The sequence below is a fragment of the Talpa occidentalis genome, unplaced genomic scaffold, assembly GCF_014898055.3.
Source record: "Talpa occidentalis isolate TD23 unplaced genomic scaffold, MPIMG_talOcc4v2.1 talOcc4.13, whole genome shotgun sequence".
NCBI lineage: Eukaryota > Metazoa > Chordata > Mammalia > Eulipotyphla > Talpidae > Talpa > Talpa occidentalis.
In genome coordinates this window covers 52,077,055-52,103,737 of record NW_023601322.1, presented here as the reverse complement: position 1 = coordinate 52,103,737, position 26,683 = coordinate 52,077,055, and the positions used below count along the sequence as shown (strand labels likewise).

The following is a 26,683-nucleotide window of genomic DNA, read 5'->3' as shown; positions in this document are numbered from 1 at the left end:
GGAGTTACAGTTAGCATGGCCACCAGTCACTACCACTCAGCAAAGGGGAAGCTGGCATTGTTGCCAAATGCTATTCTTTGGCTACCTCTGCATATCATGGCTCTATGGATAGTGAGGCAAAGCAGCTCTGAACCTACCAAGTAACTTGTGCCTGAGACTTGGCTGCCTCTGTGCTTTTGATTCTCTGCTCTCAGATACACTGTTCCGTGATGGTCTCTTACTGTGGGTTATCATCTGGGAGTTCAAGGCTGTGTGTGTGTAATTATCTGTTCTTTTCTGTACTTATTCTGAAGCTATTTGGTTTAGTTAAAATAATAAATGAGTAGGTGATTCTTAGTTACCTAAGAAATTACCTAAAATACTTACTATGATGGTGGTCTAGTTAATTCTAGCTCTTGGAAGCCAAAAGACCAGTCACCCAAATATGGAGAACTATTGGGAAGGGCAAGACATATTTAATAAATACTAAATGACAAAGATAATTTTTCTGAATGTGTCATATGATTAAGATAAATTTGCATAATTTTCCTATTGTCTGACCTACCATATACACAGTTAACCAGCATTCACAAATCACAGAGTCAGCAGAGAAAGAACTTTAAGTCCCTACTGAATCATCAGCAGGATGTTAGCAACATATACTTTATTTCATTTCAGTTGCTACCTTTCAATGTCTATATATGTATGGTAATCAGGCAAATATGCTCAATATCCCATTGCCCCAAAAATTCTAGAAGAGATGATAGGAGTTTTCAGTATTACCGTTTCTTCTTTTTTTTTAAAGATTTATTTATTCATGCATACAGTAACTGGGGTACAGACCAGATGCACGGGAGGGTGAGAGGATTCACCAGATACAGAGCAGGGAACAGAACAGGCAGACTGACTGAAATACACTACTGAGGGGAGCAGCGGGCAAGACAGGAGAGGTCTGCTGCAACATGTGGGTATCTCACTGGCCAGCCGGGATCAAACTCGTGCTACAGAGGCTGCGGACAGCTTCACAGCACTGTGCTCAACCGCCTGCGCCACCAGGGGAGGCCCCTATGTTACTCTTTCTTAATAAAAAGTTTCCTGGTTTCCTTATCTCCAATAAGAAATTGTTTTTTGGAAGAATATGCTGTGGTTAAATCACTCCCCCATTCCATAAATTGGGCAACAAATTTACCTTTTTTGTACATATTTTCTTAGTATTTTGGTAAAACTATAACAATACTGGATGTTTCTGTTTTTTTTTCCCCCAGATTTTCCTCAAAATCTAAGTCTGTGGACAAATCAGATGAAGAACTACAATTTCCCAAAGAATTAATGGAGGACTGGAGTGCTATGGAGGTGTGTGTAGACTGCAAAAAGTTTATTTCGGAAATCATCAGCTCAAGCCGGCGTAGCCTGGTGTTGGCCAACAAAAGAGCACGATTGAAAAGGAAGACCCAGTCTTTCTATATGTCCTCAGCAGGCCCCTCGGAATACTGCCCTTCAGAGCGGACTATCAATGAAATCTGAGCCTTGTGCCTTTTGGTTGTTTTTGTGTTCAGAGTCAGGTTTAATGCAGGGGAACACTGAGCTGGACTATCTCTCCTGGCCGTGGATTTAGTTAATAGGCTTGAATTTGCATTAGACCAGGCTTTTCTTGCAACACTTTGTTCCACAGACTGAATGCTGTGTTCATATCAATTGATGATACGTGACCAGTCAGCCAGTAGCTCCTTTGCACTGAGAGACATCAGTCTGAAACTTGCTTTTGTGTGTATGTGGATTTGGAGGCCAGAAACTTTTTCCTTGGTTCCTTACTGTTGCTCAAATAATTTTCTGACCAAGAAAAAAAGCTTCTCATGAGAGAAATGAGCCTAACAAAGGTATCGATGTTAGCACAGTTCTACGCAGTAAGTCATATTGGCACTTCCACCTGACAGTGTTCCTAGCTAATGTACATAGTGAGCAGTACCCCACCAGGCCCCAAACACCTGCAGGCGGGGCAGAACTGTTTATCGTCTCATAGCACAGACTCTAGAAGGATTTGCTACTACTGTCAAACTAATTTTAAATTATTGTTGCTCTGAGATAAAGTATACAGGAGAGACTTCATGCCTATATTCTAGTGTATCTGAATAAGCTGTACACCCACGTGGGTGACCATTTCTAATAAGCTGCTTTGTTTGCCCCAGTGCAGAGGAGCAGTACTCTCTTGAGCAGGTGTCAGGTTTTCATTCCCTCTCTTGAATGTACTATGGTTCCAGTAGTTTTATAATGGACAAAACTAACCATGTTTTGTGAGAGTTTCAGGTCAAAGGAAAGTTAAAAGTTTGTCCAGAAGCTGAGTGTGGTTTGGTTGACTATGTAAAGGGCTGTGACAGCGTTGGGTGCCAGCTATTGATCACATTGTGGAGAATGAGCTGGTGCTCATACATTTTCACCTACATTTTTCATAACTTTATAGTCTAGTCATCTCAACTAAATTAAGCCACAATTTGGTACTTAAGATCTCAAAATGAAATTTATTTATTTTTATAAATGAATTTTAAAAGGAGAAACATTGTCTAGTTCTTTTTAAATTACAAGAAAACCTTCTGATAGATTGCTTTTTGCACATAGTTTTCCTTGTAAACGACTTGAGTAAGTGGCTTCTTGATGAAGGTAAGATTGGAGATTAGCAATGTATACCTGAAATTTCTCAGCTCGTTTGGCCCATACTCTGAGCTGTTTCTTATTATTTTGGTATCTTTGAAATGACCAACCAATCAAATTGCCATTAATATTTGAAATATTAGTTAATGCACATGCACAACAATTTCCTGAAAACTATAGGACACATCTGTAGTCAACACTACAACAGCACCATTTAATAAAAGGCATGGCAGTCACATTTCACGCCACATCAAAAACATTTCTATATAAAATTAACAAAAAATATACCTCAGAACTGCTCTGGTAGTAGTTTTTAATGGATTGAAATTTACAATTTAGTAAATGACTTAATATTACTTTTACTTTCAAAATAAACTTTGCCAATTGCCTAAAATAAATGCATGTTAACGGTTCGTCTGTATTTGCATGTAAAAGTGGGCCACCAGAGAACCCTTATTGATTATGCAATATGTTTAAATTATCTTACAGACTTTTTTTGAGAGCTTTAAACATCATATTGGGTGAATCTCCTTTATAAAATTTTCCAAGGGACTATTTAAATTCTGTACTTCAGATGATTTGGTGACAACCACGCTCTTTAAAGACCCTTGGCTTGAGCCACTAAACACCTACCAGGAAAGGTGCAAGGGAGAGAAAATGGTATTTATATATAGGCCTGGCCTAGGTAGTATGCTTTTTACAGTAATGATTAGTTTACTGTTACTAAAACAAACAGAACCACGAGAATGAGAATTTCATTCACATTCACAAGCACATCTATCTTTGACATATCTTCTTCAGATTTATGATACTGTGTAGGCTGATTTGGATGTTATGATCTCTTACCAAAATATTAGGATATAAATCCTTCAACAGCAATAATGAGGTTTGCCAAGTACATTCAAAGAGGTCAAATAGATGGTATGTCTGAGACAAGTCCCAGAAAGTAGTGTGAGAAAGGGCACATGGCACAGTTAAAATTGTAGAATTCAAATTAGCATCACTTTTGGTGCATTTAACCCTTCCTTATCCATGACATGTACCCAGCATCTCATCTGAGTTAGGTCATTTCCAGAGGGCAATTCACTAACAGCTTATGGGGCATAGTTTTACAATCCTTAGCCTTGTCTGACCTTAGGCCTAGCTTCCTCTACTTACTACTAAACTAACATTCCGTTGCAGTATTCTTTATCCTGGCTCCTGGCTATTCAGTGTTTACTCCTGATCTAACAGTGTTGTTGACTGGAGCCTGAAGTGTCCTCGAGCTCGTGCACACCCTTGGGCATCATCCTTGCACACTCCTCTCCCCAGCTCCCTCCAGGCCCCAATATCATTCCCTTGTCCCATACCTCATAAAGTCACCTGGTTGGGGATCTTTGTTTCCCTCCCCTTAAGTGTCAGAGTAAATAAGAATGCTTGTAAATACTGTAATATATCTATTAATATTTGAAGGGTTTTCATTCAGTGGATAATGGGAATTAACTCTCCCAAGACAAGTAAAAATTTAATCAAATAACTGATATGTACATTGATTTAATAGTCTTACTAGCCTTTCACATTAAACAAGAAGGTTGTTATGTAGTTTTTAAAATGATCATAACTTTGAAGAGATTATGTGATTAGCACCGTGAACTCATACCATGAATTTTTTTATGCTTTTATTTTTCTAACTGTATTAATAAATATAAAACTGGATTTTAGTGTCACATAGAAGACCTGAAAGTTTTAAATTATGTTATTATTTGCTAAAGCAAAATATCAGGTAAACTTATACATGCAAAATTGTTGAAGAGCCATGGAGAAATGTGTACTACTGACTGGACTTTAACCTTGCTTCCAACGCGTATAAAAGTCAAGGTATTGCTGGCATTCAGGGTGACGTGACAGTACTAAACATTTTCCATTGAAGTCTTTTATTTTAAAGTTTATCTAGGGAAAAATAAAATGGCTTTCCATTCTACCTTTTGTGTTGAATTCCTATTACAAGATGGTGTTGTTGTTTGGTATCTAGCTATTGAGAACTACCTAGGTTGGGAAGGCAAGATATTTTTATCACTAGCAAGTTATGATCACTTTGAGAACTACCATCTGACAAGGACCACACTGGAAGAAGGAATAGAAATGGAGCCACCACTTAACTCTGCTGTGTTGCCAAGCAACTGTGATGCCTTTTTTAAATCTCAACAGAGTAGGAAATTCAAATTCTATAAAAAGCACATAGCATTTTATTATATAAAAAGTCACATGTATGGGCACAAATTAGTATAAGAGAAAGCTTATTTTTTCTAACTAGAGTTCCTCAAGAGATACATACATTTTTTTCATTCAGCAAACATTTATTAAATATCAGTTTTGACCCAAAAAAACCAACCATTGTGTATCAATGGAAAAGAGACATAATTTTTTTTTTAAGATTTATTTATGCATACAAGAGCTGGGGAACAAGCCAGAGATGCGGGGGGTGAGAAGATTCACCAGAAACAGAGTGGGGAACAGAACAGGCAGATTAACTGAAGTACACTGCTGAGGGGAGCAGCAGACGAGTCAGGAGAGGTCTGCCGTGCCATGTGGGTTGCTTCCTGGCCAGCCAGGGATCGAACTCGTGCTGCAGAAGCTGTGGATTTCTTCATAGTGCAGTGCTTAACCCCTTGCACCACCAGGGAGGCCCCCGAGACATAATTTCTTAAGGAACATACTTGTAAAGGGAATGGGAGGATATAGAAGACATTAAAATCCAGGCCATTCTAATGAAATGTGGCAAAAGCAGGGAGGAGTGTGTGTAGCATTGCTAAAAGAACCCTAACATGTATGGCCTAGGCTTCCTGAAGGGAAGCTGTGTTCTTGGACCTTATTCCAGTGGGAGTGGAGAGACTTCCCTCCACCAACAAGCAATTTTAGACACCAGCAGGGGGTTGAGAACGCAGCTCAGTTTTGACACTGTCTACCTGGACATAAGTCGGGTTCCACAGGTTATGGGCTCATTCTCCCAAGAATATCCTCTGTGTTAGGTATTAGCTACAAGTCCCAGGCTGTTACCTGTGCTTCTGGCCAGCCTGCTACAGACTGGAGGTTCCCATGACCCCATCCTCAGACCTCAGCTGCCCATCGCAAGCCCAGATAATCTGCGCTTCCGATGGGCTGGCTGTCCATCAGTTTCCCATGACCCCCCTCCACAGGAAGTCAAGAAACCTGTTTACTCACTAGATCACTAATGTGTTGCAAAGGATATTAAAGAGAAACAGGTGCTTCTGGCCTCATTGCAGTCCTTCAAGGAAGCACGTGAAAGGGCTGTTTTCCCAGCCTGGAAGCTCTCTCAAAGGACATATTCTTAAAATATACCATGATAAGAACACGTCTTATATCCCTTAAAGGCATAAATAAAATTAGGAAGATTAAATCATACTGAATTTAGGAAGTTCTTATGTTTTTAGAGCATCACTGGCCCTTTGCATAATTTATACATGTGATAGTTGAGTTTGATCTCAGTTATACAAGTTAGTCCCTTATTTGCCAAATATGATTTTGGGATCTTCTTCCTGAATTGTGTTTAACAAGACATTGATATGTGTGGCCTTGTATTTCAAATGGTCATTGACTCTCTCTAAGGGCAGGAAGGGCACTGAGCAGGTTTTGTACGATCCGAGCAGACAGTAAAGGAGGAGAGAGTCCTGGAGCCCTCAGTGGCTTTTCAGGCTTTTATTGGGATTTACCAGGTACACAGCAAGCAGGGGTACTGAGAGGCCGGGAGGCTGGCAGGTCTCCCAGCCCCCAGCAAGTCCTCACTCTGTCTGGGCTCTCCGGCATTCTCGCGTTCTCTCTGCTTCTCTACTTCCTTGGTTCTTCCGTTTGTTCTCTGCTCTTCTTGTGGTTCTTCTTCTCTCTCAGCTTCCACTGGCGTCCCTGTGACGCCGCCCTTAAAAGCCCAGTCTTAGCCCAGGTGAATCCCATCTACCTATGCCCACACCCTACTCCAGGTGCCCGCCATCAGGCATGCATTCGGGACCACAGGGTTCCATCATCTGTCCTAGTGGTGGGAGGGCAGAAAAGCCTGATACTTTCACCTTACCCTACTATAACAGTAGGAATGGACACAGGGCAGGTTTTCTAGGATCCAGCAGACCGGGTAAAGGAGGAGTCAGAGCCCTCAGGGGTTTTGCAGGTCTTTTATTGGGGTTCACCAGGCATATGGCAGGCAGGGGTGCGGGGGGCCGGGAGGCTGGCAGGCCTCCCAGCCCCCAGCAGGTCTTCACTGTGGGCTCTCCGGCTTTCTCTCGGCTTCTGCTTCTCTTGCTTCTCTTGGCTTCTCTTTTGGCTTCTCCTCGGCTTCTACTGGCGTCCCCGTAACGCCACTCTTAAAAAAAGCACAGTCTTAGCCCAGGTGAATCTCATCTACCTATGCCCACACCCTACTCCAGGTGCCTGCCATCAGGCATGCATTCAGGTCCTCAAGGATCCATCATCTATCCTGATGGCAGGAGGGCAGAAAAGCCTGACATTTTTTCCTTACCCTACACCTACACTCTCTAAGTCCAAGTCCTTGACTTGTGCCTCGTGAGATACGGAAAATTCAGATGCCAAAAAGGAGATAAAGTTTTGGGTAACCATAATTTAACAACATCTGTTTTCCAGCTCCCTATGAGAAAAAAAAATCATATCTATATAAATACATAGTTGTAAATCATCATAGTTAAGAATTTCCCATAAAGAAAACTATTTTTTGGAAAAGGCTTAATAGCATTTACCATGTGTTTCAAGACTTCAGCTCTGTGATCTCTGCAGAATGTGTGTGCGCATGTGCACCCAGGAATGTGCACACACACAAGTTCATTATAATGCTCACAAAGGGTAATGCTCCGTCTTCCCTCATATCAGCCAAAGACCATCATCTAGAAACACCTGCCATTGCTCGCCCAAAAAGTTTTAAGATTGAAGAACTAACTATGCCTGCACTAATTAAATGTTCCAGTGCAATTACTTGGCAGACTGAATTTGCACTGTAATTCTGGCTCATTCCACTTTTTAAAAAAAGTGTGACATATAATTTATGTATTTAGAATAGATTCTACTGTGCAAAACATTCTGTAACTGTTTCTGCTGTTGGATTCTGAGACTGATGGCAAAATCTGAGCCCCTTGAATAGTATTGAAGCAAAAAGAATTTAGAAGTGACAGGACAATGCTTTTCAAAAGTGAGTCCTTGAAAAGTGGGACATCAAGACAGTCAAGTCACTACAGCTTAAGAGCTAAAGAATCATCTTAATATTTGAACCTATGCTGTATTTGACACAACTCAGTGTTAAGATTTCTTTTGTCACCCAGAGAGCTGACACTGAGTCCTCAACTAGGTGTGCTGTTACTAACTGTGCTAGTGAATGTGGTCCCCTGTGAATTGATGAAAAAGGGGACTCCCTTGTCTGTAACTGTCAAGGAGCAAGCTTGCTCACTTTAAGTTTTCCCTTTCATGTATTCATCTTTGCTTTGGCATTCCTTTCTCACTGCAGGAATCCCCTGTTCCTTGGCCTACCTCTTCCCAGTATCTGATACACTGAGTACTCAGTAACTGGTAGCCATTACTGGTTACTGAAATTGGCAAAATATTAAAAAATATTAATTGTAGTACATAAGTGTCTGGAATGTTTAATATCATAAAACTATATTTTTCCTTGTTTTCTATTATTGACCAAATTGTCTTAATGACACATTTGAGACAGTTTTATTTCAGCCTCATTGCCACATAAATCCTAATCTAGATGTTATGATTACTGTTAAGAGTTATATACCATACTGTAAAAGAGGCTAGTAGTAAAGAGTTAATATGTACAAAATCAGTGCTGATAAATATATGCTTTGAATTTATGGAGCAGCTTTGATTACAGGCCTCCATGGTCTCTAGCTGCACGTCAGTTAATGGAAAAAAGCTAGGTCAGGGAGGCAGGGCTGCGCATGGTCACTCCACTGAGGAGCTTCCCAACTGGAAGAGAGCTCAAGCGAGGAACTTGGTGAGCAGTACTTATTTGCAGATGTGAGGTAGGAAACCCAGACTGAGAGCTCTAAGTCAAGCACGTTAATGGCATGAGCAGCTGATTGAAGCTTCTCTATTCCATTCAGCTGCTTGAGGGCTATGGTAGAGCACAGATACCACAATACACTCAATTGGTTTAAAAGATATCTTGATGCTATTTCTTACATTCTCATTCCATATTGAACCTGCTTATTCATTCAATTCCCCCCATGTTTACTGAATACCTGTTACAAGCCAGAAATTTTTCCAGAAACGGGATATGGCAGCAAAAGAAATCTGACGAAGATCCCTGTCTTCATGGAATAATATAGAAGAATGTTAGGTGCCAAGTCCAACAGAGAAAAAGAAAATGCAGAAGGGAGTAGGGAGGAGTAGGAACTTTTGAAAGGGGACATGAGAAAAGGCTATTTCAGGCAGCTACTTGAAAGGGAGAGTAGGCACAGAGCTACATGGGGCAGAACCAGGGAGGGAGGAAGTAGATAATTGGAGCAAATTACATGAGAGCTGAACTTCCCAAATATCAGACCTGTTCAAAGATGGAGCTTCACAGGTACTGTCTCTTGCATGGTACTGGATGCTCGAACAGAGCCAAGAGCTTGAAGTTGGCTGGAGGATGGGCTGAATGTTTTCTTGGATCATTTTCAGCTCTAAAAATCAATGTTAGAGGTCAGATTTGAAGAGACCTCAGGCAGTGATGGAGTCTATGCACTGAGGGCCGGAGACAAGCTTCTTGGCTGGGGATCCCATTATTGCAACAGAAGACATATATATTGGGGGTTCCCGGTAACTGGAAGGGCTGCAGGGAGGAGCCTGGGGCCCCCATGGGGCAGCTGCAGGCAGTAGAGAGACCCACGGAGTCCTCGGCCCTCATGGTGGGTTCCCCACAGAGTCTACCCCACAGTGCTGCTGCAGGCCACCCCCACCCTCTTCTATGTTGTTATACATGGCCCTGCACAAAGGGTACTGGATGCAGAGTGCCCCTGGCCCACTGAGGCCAGCTCTGCCTGTGGCTCTTTGGAGACCACCAGCTTATGAGCCTGCACTGAGCTCAGAGCAGATGAGGTCTGTGCAGAAACCAAGTTTTCCTTTTTATATTTGGTACCTGGATCACAGAATAGATCAATTAGGTGTGAGCTAAATGAACCAATCAGGCTCAATCAGCTTATTCATTAATTATTTGGATCAAAAATCAATGATGGGCTGATTGGTCCTAATGATCCAACCAGTCATTAAGAATTGAAAATGGTCCAATCAGGCTTGCAGGATGGGGGACCCAAAAAAGAAGATAAAAGCAGGGCAGGAGCCAGCTTACACACTCTGTTCCTGGCCTCTGAAAAAGAAAGAAGGATCAGAAGCCGACCTCCAAAGAACAAAAGAGAAACTGAAGACTTTTTCAGACTAGGCTGCTGAACCTGCCTCTGACATCACCTGAAAGGAGCACCAAAGGCCCAGACCTGGCGTCTCAAAGAGCTGTTTGTTGACAACTCACAAAAAGCTGTCAACTGGTGTCTCTGACACTGACTCCTGGTGACCAGTGGTGACCAGTATTACTGGCCAGTGCTGTCTAGTACTGGTGACTGGCACTGTGTAGACATCTGGGTCACCTTTGAGAGGTGTCTACCACTTCTGATGATCTGGAACTGCCTCCCCATTCCTTTGCCTCTGTTGCTGTCTGGTCCAGAGTCCAGTGCTGTCTATTTTGACCTTCATTTCACCTCATGCAATTTGCCACCACCTGCCCTGAGCAAACTGTCCTCTAACAACTGGAAACACAAGCATAGAACCTGATGAAAAGTCAAGACTCAAGAAAATGCATACATTGTGCAAAGATGAAAAATGATGTAAGAATTATATAAAATATTAAAAAAAGGGAATCCACATCAGTACTAACTCAGTACTCAATGATCTCTTAATATTCGTCTCTTTAACTGTTCATAGTTAACTCTTAACTAGTGATTATAAAAGTTTGTGATTTTTTTTAACCCTCCCCCTCTAAAAGCATATGCTCCATCAGTGCAGCCTAGTATCCTCCAGGTCAGCTCTGCCCAGTTGGGGTCCACAGTCCAGCAGCAGCAGAACTGCTGTGACCACTGTAAGGTGGGACATTTCAGTGCTGGCAGGTCCCCACTCCTGCCCTGCTGGAAGGTCAGTGTACCTAGGCCCAGGAACTCCTGTCTAACTGCCAATCATCAGAGACCCTCTCAGGCTAATGGCCTGAACTCTGGTGTCAGCGGCTCCCAGGGACACCCTAGGCTCTCAACTTTAAAGCAGTGCTGGAGTACTCTGCAACAGCTTTCTTTAAAAAAAAAAAAAAATGAATACGTATTTTACATCATTGTTCTTTTTTTTAAAGATGTATTTATTTATGCATACAAGAACTGGGGTACAGCTCAGAGGTGCAGGGTGCTGGTGGTGAGAGGAGTCACCAGAGACAGAGTGGGGACCAGAACAGGCAGACTGACCAAAGTACACTGCTGAGGGGAGCAGCGGGTGAGACAGGAGAGGTCTGCTGCGCCATATGGGTAGCTCCCTGGCCCCAGGGATCGAACTCCTGCTGCAGTGGCTGCTGATAGCTTCAGAGTGCTGAGACTTAACCCCTTGTGCTACCAGGGAGGACCATCATTATTCATTTTTGTACAGTGTTTGCTTTCTCCTCTCAGGTGTAGTCCCCATGAAATTCCCATCACCAATCCACCCATGCGCCATCACCATAGTCCCTGTGCTCTTCCCTCCTCTGTTTTGATCCCTCTCCCTCCTCCTCCCCTGCAGAATGTCTCTGATTTATAGCTGACTGTTAATTTTGGCTTTTATTTTTTTCCTAACCCCTTATTTGGGTCCCCTGTGTTCCTCCTGTGAGTGAAGCAGCATTCTTTCAGAGAAAGCCCCCAGAGCACCTTGGGTCTTTGATCGCAGCAAACAAGTAACTTTTATTTGAATACTGGGAGGTGATCAAGTATAATAAAGTCATTTTCTTTTTCACTCTGACATTTTGGCTTCTGGGATGGGGTATCAAAGAATGACATTGACTTGTTTAGTAAACAAAACTTTTTCACACACACACACATACGCACACACACGCAAAAACAACTAAAGGCAAGCTGTAGGCCACGCTGTGGCACCACCACTCCCCTTTTAGAGTGCCTTCCCCACACGTCTGCACACAGGCAGGCAACACAAACGTTCCTTCCACCGCCCAGGAGCGCGGGGCGAGCGCGCAGCGCAGGCCGGGGTGGGTGCGGGTCCCGCGGCGGCTCCTCCACGTGTCTGCGCGTCCCGCGTCCGGGCTCCGCCGCGCTCAGGCTGGGAGGCCCTCCAGCTCCGCGCCCAGCCGGCCGATCACCCACTCCAAGGCCTCTCGACCCTGCGGAGAGAGACCGGCATTGAGGGGCTCGGGGAACGTGTCCGCGCCTGCTCGGGAGAGACGAAGGTCTGTGTTCACCGCTTCTGCCAAAGCGCAGCGCCCCACCGCAAGCCCGCGCAGCGCCGCGCTTTCCAAATCAGGAGTCAGGGGGAGATTTCCACGGCTGTCGGCACCCAGCTTCAAGAGAGAACACCATACCTTTCCGTCTGTGGTAGAGTCAACTCCAGAACAAGCAGCTGTACAAAGAAATGTTGAATCCATTTCCAGACCAGAACAAGAGCGAGACATAGAAACTACTGCTCACGAAACAAATTGTGAAAACAATCTCTGTTACTTTCTTAAATGGCTGAACACCTCAAGAAAAAAATGTTTTATTTATTCAGAATGAAAACCACAGGAAATAAAAAAAAACACACAATACAGTTATGTGCTTATTTTGATTCCGTTACCCAAAATTTGAAGTGATTAAATAACTGACATTCAGAACTGTTCTTGCTCTAAAAATGCAATTTTCCCCAAAAAATACACCAGGACCCCTGCACACCCTCGCCATAGAGAGGGTTCCAGAGATACTGCCTTTCCTGACGCTCTCTCCAATCTTGCCTCAAAAATATGGTTTTCAAAATCACAAACTTCCAAATTTCCTTCTAGAACAGATCTCCCTGATTTTTAGATCACTACCTCTGTGAGGTCATACCGAGTTGCCTGAGAGAGTTATCCACAACTTGATTAAGAGGCTGTCCCTGGAGAGGGCACTGGGAGATGCAGGTCATTGAGGGGCAGGCTGTGATCCAAGTAGTTCTTCCTGCACTTGCTGCCCTACCAAATCCAGGGATTGTCTGCAGTGGCTCTCCGGTCCTTAGGAATCAAGACCTCAGTGCCATACGAGCAGTCCCAAGAGGGAACTCTTCAAGTTAATGTTACTTAACAGCAGAAAAAAGACAGACACAAAACACTATGCACAGTATGATCCCATCAGTGTTTAATGAAAGAAAGAAAAGAGAAACCCATACACATCACTGCATATGCGGAAAACATTTCTGGCTTCCCCAAACTCAGGAGCCAATTGGCAGCAGCCACTCACTCTTCCTCCATAGGGGACCACAGACGAGCCGGCACTTTATTTTTAGCCATAAACGTGGAGGGCTTTAATGTATTTTTTTAGATGAATACAGTTTATAAAAGCAAACAGAACTTCAAGGTGGTAGGAAAAAGAGCTTTTACCCTTGCCTTAGAGATGTCCACATGAGAAAAAACAGAAACAGGGCCTCCCTAGTGGTGCAGGGGTTAAAGTCTCAGTGCTATCACGCTATCACCAGCCACTGAGGCATGAGTTTGATCCCCAGGCAGGGACTAAGCCACATGGCACAGCAGACCTCTCCTGACTTGCCGGCTGCTCCCCTCAGCAGTGGATTTCAATCAATCCGCCTGTTCTGCTTCCCACTCTGTCTCTGGTGAATCCTCTCACCCTCCCTACCCCTGCACCTCTGGCCTGCACCCCTGCTCTTTTATGCATAAATAAAAATAAATCTTTTTTTTAAAAAAAAACAGAAACACAGACTTCAGAAACTCTGCATTCTCACTGCCCTCTACATGGAGCTGGAATGCAGAGCCTGTGACAGAGCAGAGGGAGTGGACACAAGCCACTCAGAGCTGGCTGACCAAAGAGGATGACATGCAGGGGACTGGGACAGGCTGGAGGGGGTATTTTGAAAGCATGGGCCACCGGACTTGTGAATCACTCGAGAGAGAAGATAGTTCAGAGTCAAGGAGAAGTCCTTACACTGAAGGCCAGCAGTCAGGGAGACTTACCCCACCCCACACCCTGGCTTGGCTTCGGTGTCAGCAAGAATAGACATCTGAGGAAAACCTCCAGTGCCCAGGGACACAGGGGAGACACAAAAGAACACTTCACTCATATTTATCTCTGCAGAGAAAGGAAGGAAGACACTGTGTCCATGAAGCAAGAACAGGACACTCTAATGAACAGGAAAGATTTTCAAATTAAAAATATAACTTGCCAAAATAAAAATAAGTGAAAGGCTTGGAAGACTAGGTCAGGAAATATCCTGAAGGTAGAAAAAAAGAAGAGAGAAAATATAAGAAAATTATAAGATCAATCCAGGAAGTTTAACATGTGACTATTTGGATTTCCAGAAAAAGAGAAGAGAAATGGTAGGGAAATTATTAAAGAAATCTTTATCAGCGCCAAAGGAATCACCAGTTTTCTAACATAATAAATTTGGAAGCAATGCCTTGCTGTCCTGATCTCAGCTATCTGTAGGTAGATATGCGTGTATCTATTGGTTTTTAAATATATATTTATATTTCCTTTTTGACTGAGCTGAAATTCACATAAGTTAACCATCTTAAAATATACAATTCAGTGGCATTTAGTACATTTACTAAGTTGGGCAACCACCACCTCTAGCTAATTCCAAAACATTTTCATCACCCCAAAAAGAATCCCCTTTACCCATTATACAGATTCTTTCCCATTAACCTCATTGATTGACAATACCTCATATTGATGGGCAATAATCAATATGCTTTCTGTCTATCTCAATTTACCTATTATAAGCCCAAAAACGAAGTCTTAGAACCTGTGGTCTTTTTTTATCTGGCTTCTTTTACTTGGCATAATGTTTTAGAGACTCATCCACACATTACAGCATGTCAGTAGATCATTCCTTTTTATCACTGAATAGTATTTCATAGTATGAATATACTACATTTGTTTAGTGATTCATCAGTTGAAGGACATTTGAGTTGTTTCCACCTTCGCACTACTGTGAATATTGCAGAATTCACTACTGTGAATACTGCAATGAACACTTATGTACAGGTATTTGAGTACTAGTTTTCAGTACTTTGAGCTATATTACAAGCAGTGGAACGGATTCATCATTTTAAATTCCCACCAGCATGTTCCAAAGATGTTTGGAAAAAAAACATTTTCCCACATCTCTGCCCTCTGCTATTTTCCATTCAGTTATTATGACAATCTGAGTGGTTATCATGGGTTTGATTTGCAGTTCCTTAATGACTAGTGACAATGAGCATCTTTTCATGTGCTCATTGGTCATTTCCATATCTTATCTTGAGAAATGTTTGTTCATACCCTTTGTCCACTTTAAAACTGGGTTGTTTGTCTTTCTGCGTGGCAGACAAAAATTCACCACTGAATCACCAATGCACTTGTGTTTCTGTTGTTGAAAGTGTTCTTCATATATTCTAGATAATAAACCCTTATCAGATATATGCTTTGCAAATTTTTCTCCCATTCTGTAGGCTCTTTTTCACCTTCTTTTTTTTAAAGATTTATTTTATTTATACAAGAACTGGGGTACAGGCCAGATGTGCGGGAGGGTGAGAGGATTCACCAGAGACAGAGCGGGGAACAGAACAGGCAGACTGACAAAATACACTGCTGAGGGGAGCAGCGGGCGAGACAAGAGAGGTCTGCTCGCCATGTGGGTTGCTCCAAGGCTGGCGGAGATTGAACTGGCACCGTAGAGGCTGCGGACAGCTTCACAGTGCTGTGCTCAACCGCCTGCGCCACCAGAGAGGCCCTCTTTTTCACCTTCTTGATAGTGTCCTTTGATACACAAAAGTTTATAATTTTGATGAGGTCCAATTTGTCTATTTTTTCTTTTGTTACTCCTGCTTTTGTTGTCACTTGTAAGAATCCATTGCCAAATCCAAGATCATAAGTATTTATCCCTATATTTCTTGTAAGAGTTTTCTATTTTTCACTCCTACATTTAAGTCTTTAATGAATATTGAGTTATGATATTAGGTAATGTACATGATATTAGGTAATGATCCAACTTTATTTTTTTCTATTTAGATATCCAGCTGTCCCAACACCATTTGTTGTAGAGACTATACTTCCCTCATTGGTTTTGTCTCCCTGTTGAGTATCAATTAGCATAGATACACAGGCTTATTTCTAAACTCTCAGTTCTATTCCATTGACCTATATGTTTATTCTTATGCCAGCCCCACCTAGTTTTGATTACTGTAGCTTTGTAAGAAGTTTTGAAATTGGGAAGTGAGCCCTTCAACTTTATTCCTTTTCAATATTGTTTTGTTTTCAATATTGTTTTGTTTCAATATTGTTTTGTTTATTCAGTCTTGAAACTGAGGACTGGCTTTTTCATTTCTGAAAAAAAGAAACAAAACTGTAGGAATTATGATAGGGATAACACTGATTTTGTAGATTGCTTTGGGTAGTATTGCTACCTTAATGTTTTATCTTACAATCCATGTACATGGATGTCTTTCCATTTATTAAATCTTCTTTAATTTTTTCAGCAATGTGTTGTAATTTTCAGCATACAAATCCTTCACCTGTTCATTTTAATTTATTCCTATGTATTTTCTTCTTTTTTAAAAAAATATTAATTTATTTATGCATACAAACTGGGATACTGGCCAGAGGTGCAGAGGATGAGAGAACTCACCAGAGACAGAATGGGGAGCAGGACAGACTGACTGAAATACACTGCTGAGGGGAGCAGCAGGCGAGCCAGGAGAGGTCTGCTGTGCCATGTGGGTTGCTCCTTGGCAGGCTGGGGATTGAACTCCTGCTGCAGAGGCTGCAGATAGCTTCATAGTGCTGTGCTTAGCCAACCCCTTGCACCGCCAGGGAGACCCTCTATGTACTTTATTCTTTTGGGTGCAATTATAAACTGGATTTTCCCCTTAATTTCATTTTCACAGTGCTCATGGATAATGTAAAGTTGACTGTTTTATGATGACCTCTTACTCTGTAATTTTGCCAAATCCTTTTATAGTTTTCTTGAGATTTTCTATGTATAGGCTCATGTCATCTGTAAATAGATGTACTTTCACTTCTTCCTTTTCAATATGAATGCATAATATTTCTGTTTCTCAACTAACTGCTCTCGCCAGAACTTCCAGTACAGTGTTGCACAGCTGTGATGAAAGTGGGCATCTTTAATTTGTTCTTGCTCCTAGAGGGAAAGATTTCAGTCTTTACTACCAATGAGTAGGATGTTAGCTGTAGGTTTTTTATAAATGCCCTTTATCACATGAATTTCTATTCTATGCCAAATCCTGAAATATTTCTCAAATTTCTATTTCTATTCTCAGAATAGTGTTTTTTTTTTTAACCATGAAAAAGTGCTAAATTGTGTCTGTGTCAGTTGAGATGAACTGAGGGGTTTTCTCCTCAGTTCTATTAATGAAGTATTATTAGCATATTTAAAGGATTTATACCATTATTGGAAATGAATTCTTGAATTCAACTATTACTGTAGAATTGTCTATTTCTCCCCTTAATTCTGTTAGTGTTGCTTCCTATATTTTAGGGCTTTGTATTTTGGTGTGTATAAGATCACAACTTTTATCTTTTTGATTAGTTGACCTCTTATAAGCGTATGTCTTTGTCTCATAACAATGTTTAAAAGTCTATTTTTTCTGATATAAATATAATCAACCCTGTTCTCTTTTGATCGCTATTTGCATGAAATATTTTTCCACCCTTTCATGTTCAACCTATTTGTGTCTTTGTATCTAAAGTGCATTTCTAATGGACATCATATGTAGCTTGGAGCATATTTTTTTTCACTCATTCTGCCACCCTCCGTTTTTTAATTGATGAGTTTAATCTATTTACCTTTAATTACTGACAAATAAGCACTAACTTCTTACATTTTTTGCTACCTGTTTTCTATAACTTTCATGACTTTTTTGTTCCTGAATTCTTTCCTTACTAACTTCTTTTTTGTTTGATTGATTTTCTAGTGATCATTTTGATTTTCTCTTTGTTTTCTTTTATATACATTTTTTAGTCATTTTCTTAATGGCTACTTGATTGATTACAATCCACATCTTAATTTCACAAAAGTCTCTTTGACTGATACTAAATTAGCTTCAAAAGGTGTTAGTTGTGGTTCTTCAGAGAAACAGAACCAACAGAATGTACGTGTGTGTGCACATATACAGAATTGTTTTAAGAAATTGGCCTAAATGACTACAGAGGCTGCACAGCCCGAAATCTGCAGAGTAGGTTCATTGAGATTCATTAAAAACACGCCCCTGGTTGGCATAAGTATTTGATTTGAATCCAAAATCCTACAAAAAGTTGATTCTGTTGGTTTTTGTTATGGCTGTTTCAGTTGAGGGACCAATTCATAGAGTGCCTCCATCCACCATTTTCCATGATGCCACTATTGTATATAGTTTTTAACTTTTAATTTTGACATTATTATAGATTCACAGGGAGCTGAAAATAGAGTACAGTATTGTCCTATAGACCTTTTACCCACTTTTCCTCAAAAGGATCTTACATAATTATAGCACAATATTAAAACTAAGAATTTAACAGGCACAGTAAATTTTTAAAATCACGTTATGAAATTTCTCAGCATCAGAGATAAAGAGATCCTAAAAGCTTTCCGAGAGAAAAAGTCACATACACAAGTTAAAAATGGGAGTGGAAAACAACGGAGCAATGACCAAAATTCTAAGTGAAAGTATTTTTTATTGAGAATTATATATCTAGCAAAGCTATGGATGAAGCATGAGAAGAGAGGACATGTTTTCAGATGCGCCAGCTTTTAAAGCTCTACAAGATGTCCTTCCCCATTTTGTAGCAGGAAAGAGAAAGTGTAAATCAGAGAACCAGGGGCTCCAGGGAGGAGAGGCTGATGGCTAGGAGTGAGGCTGGCTTCCAGGAAGCACACTGCCAGAGAACCCAGCAAAGGGCGTGCTACTGAAACCATCTGACCTGTGGGTGGTGATGTTATGAGGTACTACAGAAAGTGAATGTAAAGTATACAAGGGTCAGTTAGAGACTTCAAAGAGGAAAAAAAGTAAGACAATTCTTACCTTCAAAGGAAAAAAAGTTACATAAGAAAGAATACGTAATTATGGTATACTGTTGGACTTGCTAATAAAAAATCATGTGTTTTCAAAATTATGGACACTCTGAATGTGCTTTTAAATATAAATTATGGAACATGGCGGTGAGGAGACGCTGCGAGTAACATCTCCCATTAAAAAAAGTTAATAGGGAGAAAAAGCGGCAGGTCCCAGTGAGAACTGGGACACGGAAGATAAACGGACGACTCCAGCTAACTACCCGAAGAAGAAAGTGGCCATAAAAGAGGACCAGAAGGGAGGAAAGCGCAGAACCCTGCTCCCCTCCCCCGCCCACAGAGGCGGCACTCTCCGACCAGCAGAGAGGAGGAAAACAACAAACTAAAACGACCAACAAGAACAAACGACGCAGCAAGCGGGACTGGGAGTGGAAAGGAACTATTGCAGCCACCACACCCTGTGAACGGGAGCTGTGGAGAACCCTGCAGGATCCGCCGCGGCGGTGAGCGAACGGCTCCGGGCGCCATTAGAGAAGAACAAAGACCCCGGGAGACGCGCACACAGCCCGGGCTGCCGGTAAGCTTGCGCGGAAAAGCGGTGCTTTGGCGCGCTTGAAAAGCAAAAGCGGATCGGGATCTTGGCTGCCCAGGCCCCCGTGCCTGCGACCTAGGCTTGCGGGGAGACGCGCGGAGGCCCTCACTGGGGTGAAAGTCCCTCACTGAGTGAGCAGGAACCAGGAGCCCAGGTACGGGAGCGGTGCAAAAGGCGCCATTCCCGCGCCACTGAACTGGGCTACAGCCCGCGTCCTGGTACTGAGGGCTTTGAACTGAGACCCGGGGCACGAAATTCGGGGCGTGGGTTCTCCACGGCGGAGGGGCACAAGGCAGACACAGCACCCCAAAGCCGTTGAGGTTTACCCTACCAATCCCGCTCTGTTCCCTGTCCCACGGGGTGGCGGGAGGCGAAAAACAGCCCTCCAAGGACAATAGGAGAGATCTCTGGCGCCACCTAGCGACCAGGAAAAAAAAAGTCACTAACACCCCATAGAACAGGAAATTTCTTAAGTCTGCTTGAAAAGGGCAGAAGGCTCCCGGAGGAGACAGTGGCCAGGTGGGAAGTTAGCCCACACCAGGCCCCTTCCGACCAGCAGTCTGAGCCCACAGAGGGAACAGGCACCAACGGCCGGGGCAGACCGGGCGCGCAAAAGAGTGTGCCTGAGACCGGAAGGGCAGGGACTGAGTCCCGCGTCACCATTTTAGAACAGGGACATTTCTTCAGTAAAGACTGCCTGAAACCAGTAGAAAGCTCCCTCAGAAGCCAGAGATGGCTCCTGGTGGAGCCAGAGGAGACCGGAGAAGTTCACCCAAGATGCCGGCCAGTCCGAGCAACACAGTGTCCCAATGCATACGACAAATTAGAAAACAGACAGTAGGGAGTAGAAGAACCACACGCAACCTAACAACTCCTCAGGAAAAAAGCACACCACAAAAAGAAAACCACCCTCCAGATTACAACGACAGTAACTTGGAAGAACTTCTGAGACTTCCAGAAAGAGAATTTAAAATTGCTGTGATTAAAAAAATGACAGAAGTCATAAAGGAAAACAATGATATGAGAAAAATAATCAATGATCAGAAGAATGAAATTGAGTCCGTAAAGAGGGAAGCAAAAGAAACACAGGAGATCAAAGAATTAACGGAGGAACTAAAGAACTCTGGGAAAAGCAATGAAAGCAGAATAGATGAAATGGAAGAACGAATAAGTACTCTTGAATACACAGAAATAAAAAGAACCAAAACAGAAAAGGAAAGAGAAGTACGAAGGAAAAAGAACGAAGAAAGACTTCGGGAACTATCTGACTCCATGAGGAAAGGAAATATAAGAGTTATAGGAATTCCAGAAGGAGACGAGAGAGATGTAGGAAAAGAGAAAATATTCCAGGAGATAATTGAAGAGAACTTCCCAAATGTGAAGAAGGAGCTGACAATTGATACACAAGAAGCAAGAAGAACACCAAACTTCCACGACAAAAGGAAAAATACAGCAAGACACATAATAGTAAAGCTCCCAAGAATCCAGGACTAGGAAAAAATAATGAAGCTGGCAAGAGGGAAGAAACAGATAACATTCAAAGAAAAACCAATCAGGCTGACATCGGACTTCTCTGAAGAAACACTACGGGCAAGGAGAGAGTGGAGGGACATAGTCAACAGACTCCAAGAAAACAGATGCCAACCAAGAATAATCTATCCCGCAAAGCTCTCCTTCCTCTATGAAGAAAGAATAAGGACCTTCCCAGACAAACAGAAACTCTGGAATTTCATTAAGACTAAACCTCCACTCCAAAAAATACTACAAGGAATCCTAAAGCCAGAACCTCACAGGGACGAATAACAACGAAAGAAGGCCAAAAATAAAAAGTTATTAAAAGAATAAATAAATAAAATCAAAGGAAAGACAAACACAATGGCAAATACAGATGCTAACATATCAATATTAACTCTAAATGTAAATGGACTAAACTCTTCAATAAAAAGACACAGAGATGCAGCCTGGATTAAGAAACAAAACCCAACCTTTTGCTGTCTCCAGGAAACACATTTAGCGACAAAAGATAAAAATAGGCTCAAAGTTAAAGGATGGAAAACAATCCTACAAGCAAATGGACCAAAAAAGAAAGCAGGAACAGCTATACTTATATCAGATAAAACAGACTTCAAACTCAAAAAAATAAAAAGAGACCCCAATGGTCATTACATTATGATCAAGGGGACAATATTTCAAGAAGAAATAACACTCATTAACATATACTCACCAAACGAAGGAGCACCAAAATATGTCAGACAACTGTTGTCCTCTCTGAAAAAAGACATCAGAGAAAACACATACGTAGTAGGAGACTTCAACACACCACTATCAACAATGGATAGACCAACAAGACAAAAAATAAGTAAAGACACTAAAGCTCTAAATAAGGACCTAGAGCATTTGGGCTTAACAGACATCTATAGAACACTAAACCCCAAAAAAACAGAGTACACATTTTTCTCAAGTGCACACGGATCATTCTCCAGGATCGATCACATACTGGGGCACAAGACAAACATCAACAGATACACAAAGATTGAAATCATAGCAACCATCTTTTATGACCATGAAGGCATCAAACTAGAAATAAACCATAAAAAGAAGGCAAGGAACTTTCCTACCTCACGGAGATTAAAAACCACACTACTGGAAGACCACTGGAATAATGAGGAGATCAAAGAAGAAATTAAAAAATTCTTTGAATTGAATGACAAGAAGGACACCAATATCCTAAATGTATGGGATGCAGCAAAAGCAGTAATAAGAGGAAAACATATAGCAATAGAAGCTCACATCAAGAAACAAGAAAGAACTCAAAGAAACAACCTAATCTCGAAGCTCAAAGATCTAGAAAAAGAAAAACAAAAATACCCCAAAACCAGTAGAAGAAAAGAAATAATAAAAACCAAAGCAGAAATAAATGAAATTGAAACTAAAAATACAATCCAAAAGATCAATGAAACCAAGAGCTGGATCTTTGAAAAAATCAATAAAATAGACAAACCCCTAGCCAGGCTCACAAAGGAAAAAAGGGAGAAAGCACAAATAAACAGGATCACAAATGAAAGAGGAGAAATCACAACGGACACAGCAGAAATCAAAAGAATAATCAGTAACTACTATGAACAGTTATATGGAAACAAGTTCAACAATCTAGAGGAGATGGACAAATTCCTACAACTCTACAATCACCCAAAGCTAGATAAAGAAGAAATAGAACACCTAAACAGACCAATTACAATTAGCGAAATTGAAATGGTAATCAAAAACCTCCCCAAAAACAAAAGCCCAGGACCTGATGGATTTACAAATGAATTCTACCAAACATTCAGAGACGAATTAGTGCATATCCTTCACAAACTCTTTCAAAAAATTGAGAAGGAAGGGACAATACCAAACACGTTCTATGAAGCCAACATTACACTAATACCAAAACCAAATAAGGACAACACAAAAAAGGAAAACTACAGGCCAATCTCCCTAATGAACACTGATGCAAAAATCCTCAATAAAATTTTAGCTATCAGAATCCAACAATGTATCCATAAGATAAGTCACCACGACCAAGTAGGATTCATTCCAGGGACACAAGGGTGTTTTAACATCCGAAAATCAATCAACGTTATCCAACACATCAACAAAAAGAAATATAAAAACCATATGATAATATCAATCGATGCTGAGAAAGCTTTCAACAAAGTGCAACACCCATTCATGATAAAAGCCCTTGAAATTCTTGGGATACAAGGAACATACCTCAACATCATAAAGGCCATCTATGACAAGCCAACAGCCAGTATCATTCTCAATGGTGAAAAGCTGAAAGCATTTCCATTAAGATCTGGAACAAGACAAGGATGTCCACTCTCACCACTGCTTTTCAATATAATACTGGAAGTCCTAGCCAGAGCAATAAGACAAGAGAAAGACATCCAAGGAATCCAAATAGGAAAAGAAGAAGTCAAACTATCACTATTTGCAGATGATATGATAATATACGTAGAGAACCCCAAAAACTCCACAAAAAACTAATTCAACTCATCAATCAGTTCAGTAAAGTGGCAGGATACAAAATCAACACACAAAAGTCAGTAGCCTTCCTATACACAAACAATAAATCTGAAGAAGAAGAAATCAAAAAAACCATCCTTTTTATTATTGAAACAAAAAAAAATCAAATATTTGGGAATAAATCTAACAAAAGAGGTAAAGGACCTATACAAAGAAAACTATAAAACACTGTTAAAAGAAATAGAAGAAGACACAAAGAAATGGAAAGACATCCCCTGCTCATGGATTGGAAGAATAAACATTATTAAAATGGCCATCCTACCAAAAGCAATCTACAGATTCAATGCTATTCCAATCAAAATTTCAATGTCATTCTTCAAAGAAATAGAGCAATTATTGATGAAATTCATATGGAATCACAAACAACCCCGAATAGCCAAAGCTCTCCTGAAAAAAAAAGAAGGGAATGGAGGCATCACACTCCCAGACTTCAAACTATACTACAAAGCCATAATAATCAAAACTGCATGGTATTGGCACAAGAATAGACATACAGACCAATGGAATCGAATAGAAAATCCAGAAATAAACCCACAGATCTATGGTCAACTAATCTTTGACAAAGGAGCAAAGACTATGCATTGGAGCAAAGAAAGTTTGTTCAATAAATGATGCTGGGAAAACTGGGTCGCTACATGCAAAAGAATGAAGCTTGACCACTACCTCACACCATACACGAAAATCAACTCAAAATTGATTAAAGAACTAGACATAAGACCTGAAACCATAAAATACTTAGAAGGAAATATACCTGAAACACTACGTGATTTGCACATCAAAGACATCTTTACAGACACATCACCCAAAGCAGTGATAGTGAAGGCAAAGATAAACAGCTGGGACTACATCAAATTAAAGAGCTTCTGCACAGCAAAAGAGACAATAACAAAAACAAAGAGAAACCCCACCAACTGGGAGAACATTTTTGCACCCAACACTAATGATAAAGGACTGATCACAAAAATCTGCAAAGAGCTGATGAGACTCAACAACAACAAAGAAAATAATCCAGTTAAAAAATGGGCAGAAGAGCTAAAAAGAAACTTCTCTGAAGAGGAAATGCAAATGGCCAACAGGCATATGAAAAAATGTTCAACATCACTTGTAATCAGGGAAATGCAAATCAAAACTACCATGAGATACCATCTTACACCAGTGAGAATGGCACATATTAAAAAAACTAGCAACAACAAATGTTGGTGAAGATGTGGAAAAAGAAACTCTCCTGCACTGTTGGTGGGAGTGTAAACTGGTCCAACCACTATGGAGAGCTGTGTGGAGATTTCTGGACCTACTAAACATAGAGCTTCCATATGATCCAGCAATTCCACTCCTAGGTATCTACCCAAAGGACACAGAAACGTCAATTCCAAAGAACACCTGCACCCCTATGTTTATAGCAGCACTGTTTACAATAGCTAAGCTTTGGAAACAGCCCAAATGCCCAAAAATAGATGACTGGATCAAGAAGATGTGGTCCATATACACCATGGAATATTACTCAGCATTCAAAAAAGATAAGCACATGCAATTTGCAGCAACATGGATGGCGCTGGAAGGGATCATGCTCAGCGAAATAAGCCAGAAAGAAAAAGAAAAATACCGGATGGTCTCACTCATAGCAGGAATCTAGAAAACTTAAATAAGGGACCAGGAAAATGAATAACTATAAGAAAGTGAGAATCAGAATCAACAAAAAACTATGAAACAGAGACACTTTTGGGGGGGTGGGTGGCGGGAGGGGAGGGATTGGGATCAGAAAGGGGGGGTTGCAACTGTATGGGGAATATAAAAATAAAATTTATTATTAAAAAATATATATATATATAAATTATGATATATCTGTACAGTAAGTCCTCAGTGTTCTCGAAAAGTTCTTGAGAGCTAAGAGTAAGAGATCTCATGTAATAAAACCAGTGTTACCAAGGGCTAATCAATATCACTAAGAGTCAAGTTCCTAGGGCATATTTCTGGTTGCAAAAACATGACCAAACTTCTACATAGAGATCCAAACACTTATAATATTCAACATTCATTTACATTCATTCACTCATTTTCTAACTCACTCAATTCAGGTCAGGTTCATGGATGACCAGAGCCCATCTGGGAGCCTAAGGTGCAAGGCAGGAACAGCCCTGGACAGGACTCCCTCCATCACAGAGCATGCTCATGCACACTCAGCCTGGGGCAATTCAGACAAGCCAACAGTCCTAGCGGGCCCCTCTCTGGAAGAAAGGAAATCCACACAAATATGACAGAACATGCAGCTCCCCCTCCCGCACATAGGTGCACTGTAAGGCATCAATTGTTTTTTCCTCATCAAAATCATAACAAAACAACACTGAATAAACTGACATTCAAGGACGTGCTGTCTTGGGGACGTGCTGTCTTGGGGGATAGAGGGGGAGGAAGATAAAATGATAAGCTACTACAACGGGAAGTCAACAGATAATGTTTAAAAATGTTGAATCAAGAAATAGCATAATGTACTTACTTGTTCAGAAATCTAGCAATAAATGCCAGAAATTTCCAGAAAGAGTTGAGAGTTCCCTCAGAAAGGTAGAAGTGTGTGTTGCCGAAATGGTAAGGGCCAGTGTTACTGCCATTGATCTTTTAACCCTAGTTCACCTTAAGCTACGTGCACAAAATATGCTGAGAAAAATATAAATGAATTTAATTTCATCTTGGATTGGAAGTACTATAATCGAACAAAAAGCAAGTTCTAAAAAAAAACTGGAGAACCATCTTATCTATCCTTTATGGATGTTTTTATCATTTGAAGTTTTTATCACTTGAACATATGCTGAAAGAGATTTTCTATTTTATTTGGGGGAAAATTAAAAGTCCTGGTTGGAGTACCTCACGCTAATGGGATAGAAGAGTGCATAAACCCGCCCGCACCTGTGCCAACACTGCCTAACATTGGCTGCCTCACCTGCTGGTGGACAGGTCTGACCATGGGAGGGAAATACAGACTCACAGGCTCCCACTAGGCCCCCTGCCCCAAGGGCAGGGCGTTTCACACCCCACGTCACTGCTGGCTTTTACTGGAGAGCTCACAGTACTGCCAACCCTGGTGACCCCACTGGGGTGCAGACCTGCACGACAGTGATGCAGGGAAGGGGAGGGTGCACAGTGATGGCATCTGAAGTGACAGGTGTGGCTAGG

The 26,683-nt window shown here is 41.3% G+C and overlaps 2 protein-coding genes across 7 annotated transcripts in view; one reads left to right on the top strand and one right to left on the bottom strand.

The window, feature by feature from the left end:
• The window catches only part of SPIRE1 (spire type actin nucleation factor 1), a 174,345-nt gene extending 172,061 nt beyond the window's left edge, over positions 1–2,284 (top strand). For all 6 annotated transcript variants that reach the window (XM_037508869.2, XM_054694224.1, XM_037508868.2 and 3 more), the window contains one exon: positions 1,245–2,284. In XM_037508869.2, the coding sequence (XP_037364766.1) occupies positions 1,245–1,503 (259 nt within the window). In that variant the 3' untranslated portion in view covers positions 1,504–2,284. The remainder of the gene's footprint in view (positions 1–1,244) is intronic.
• Positions 2,285–11,005: 8,721 nt separating this feature from the next.
• PRELID3A (PRELI domain containing 3A) overlaps positions 11,006–26,683 on the bottom strand; it is a 33,353-nt gene continuing 17,675 nt past the window's right edge. The window contains exon 6 of the mRNA XM_037508865.2: positions 11,006–12,007. Coding sequence (XP_037364762.1) covers positions 11,942–12,007 — 66 coding nt within the window. The 3' untranslated portion in view covers positions 11,006–11,941. The remainder of the gene's footprint in view (positions 12,008–26,683) is intronic.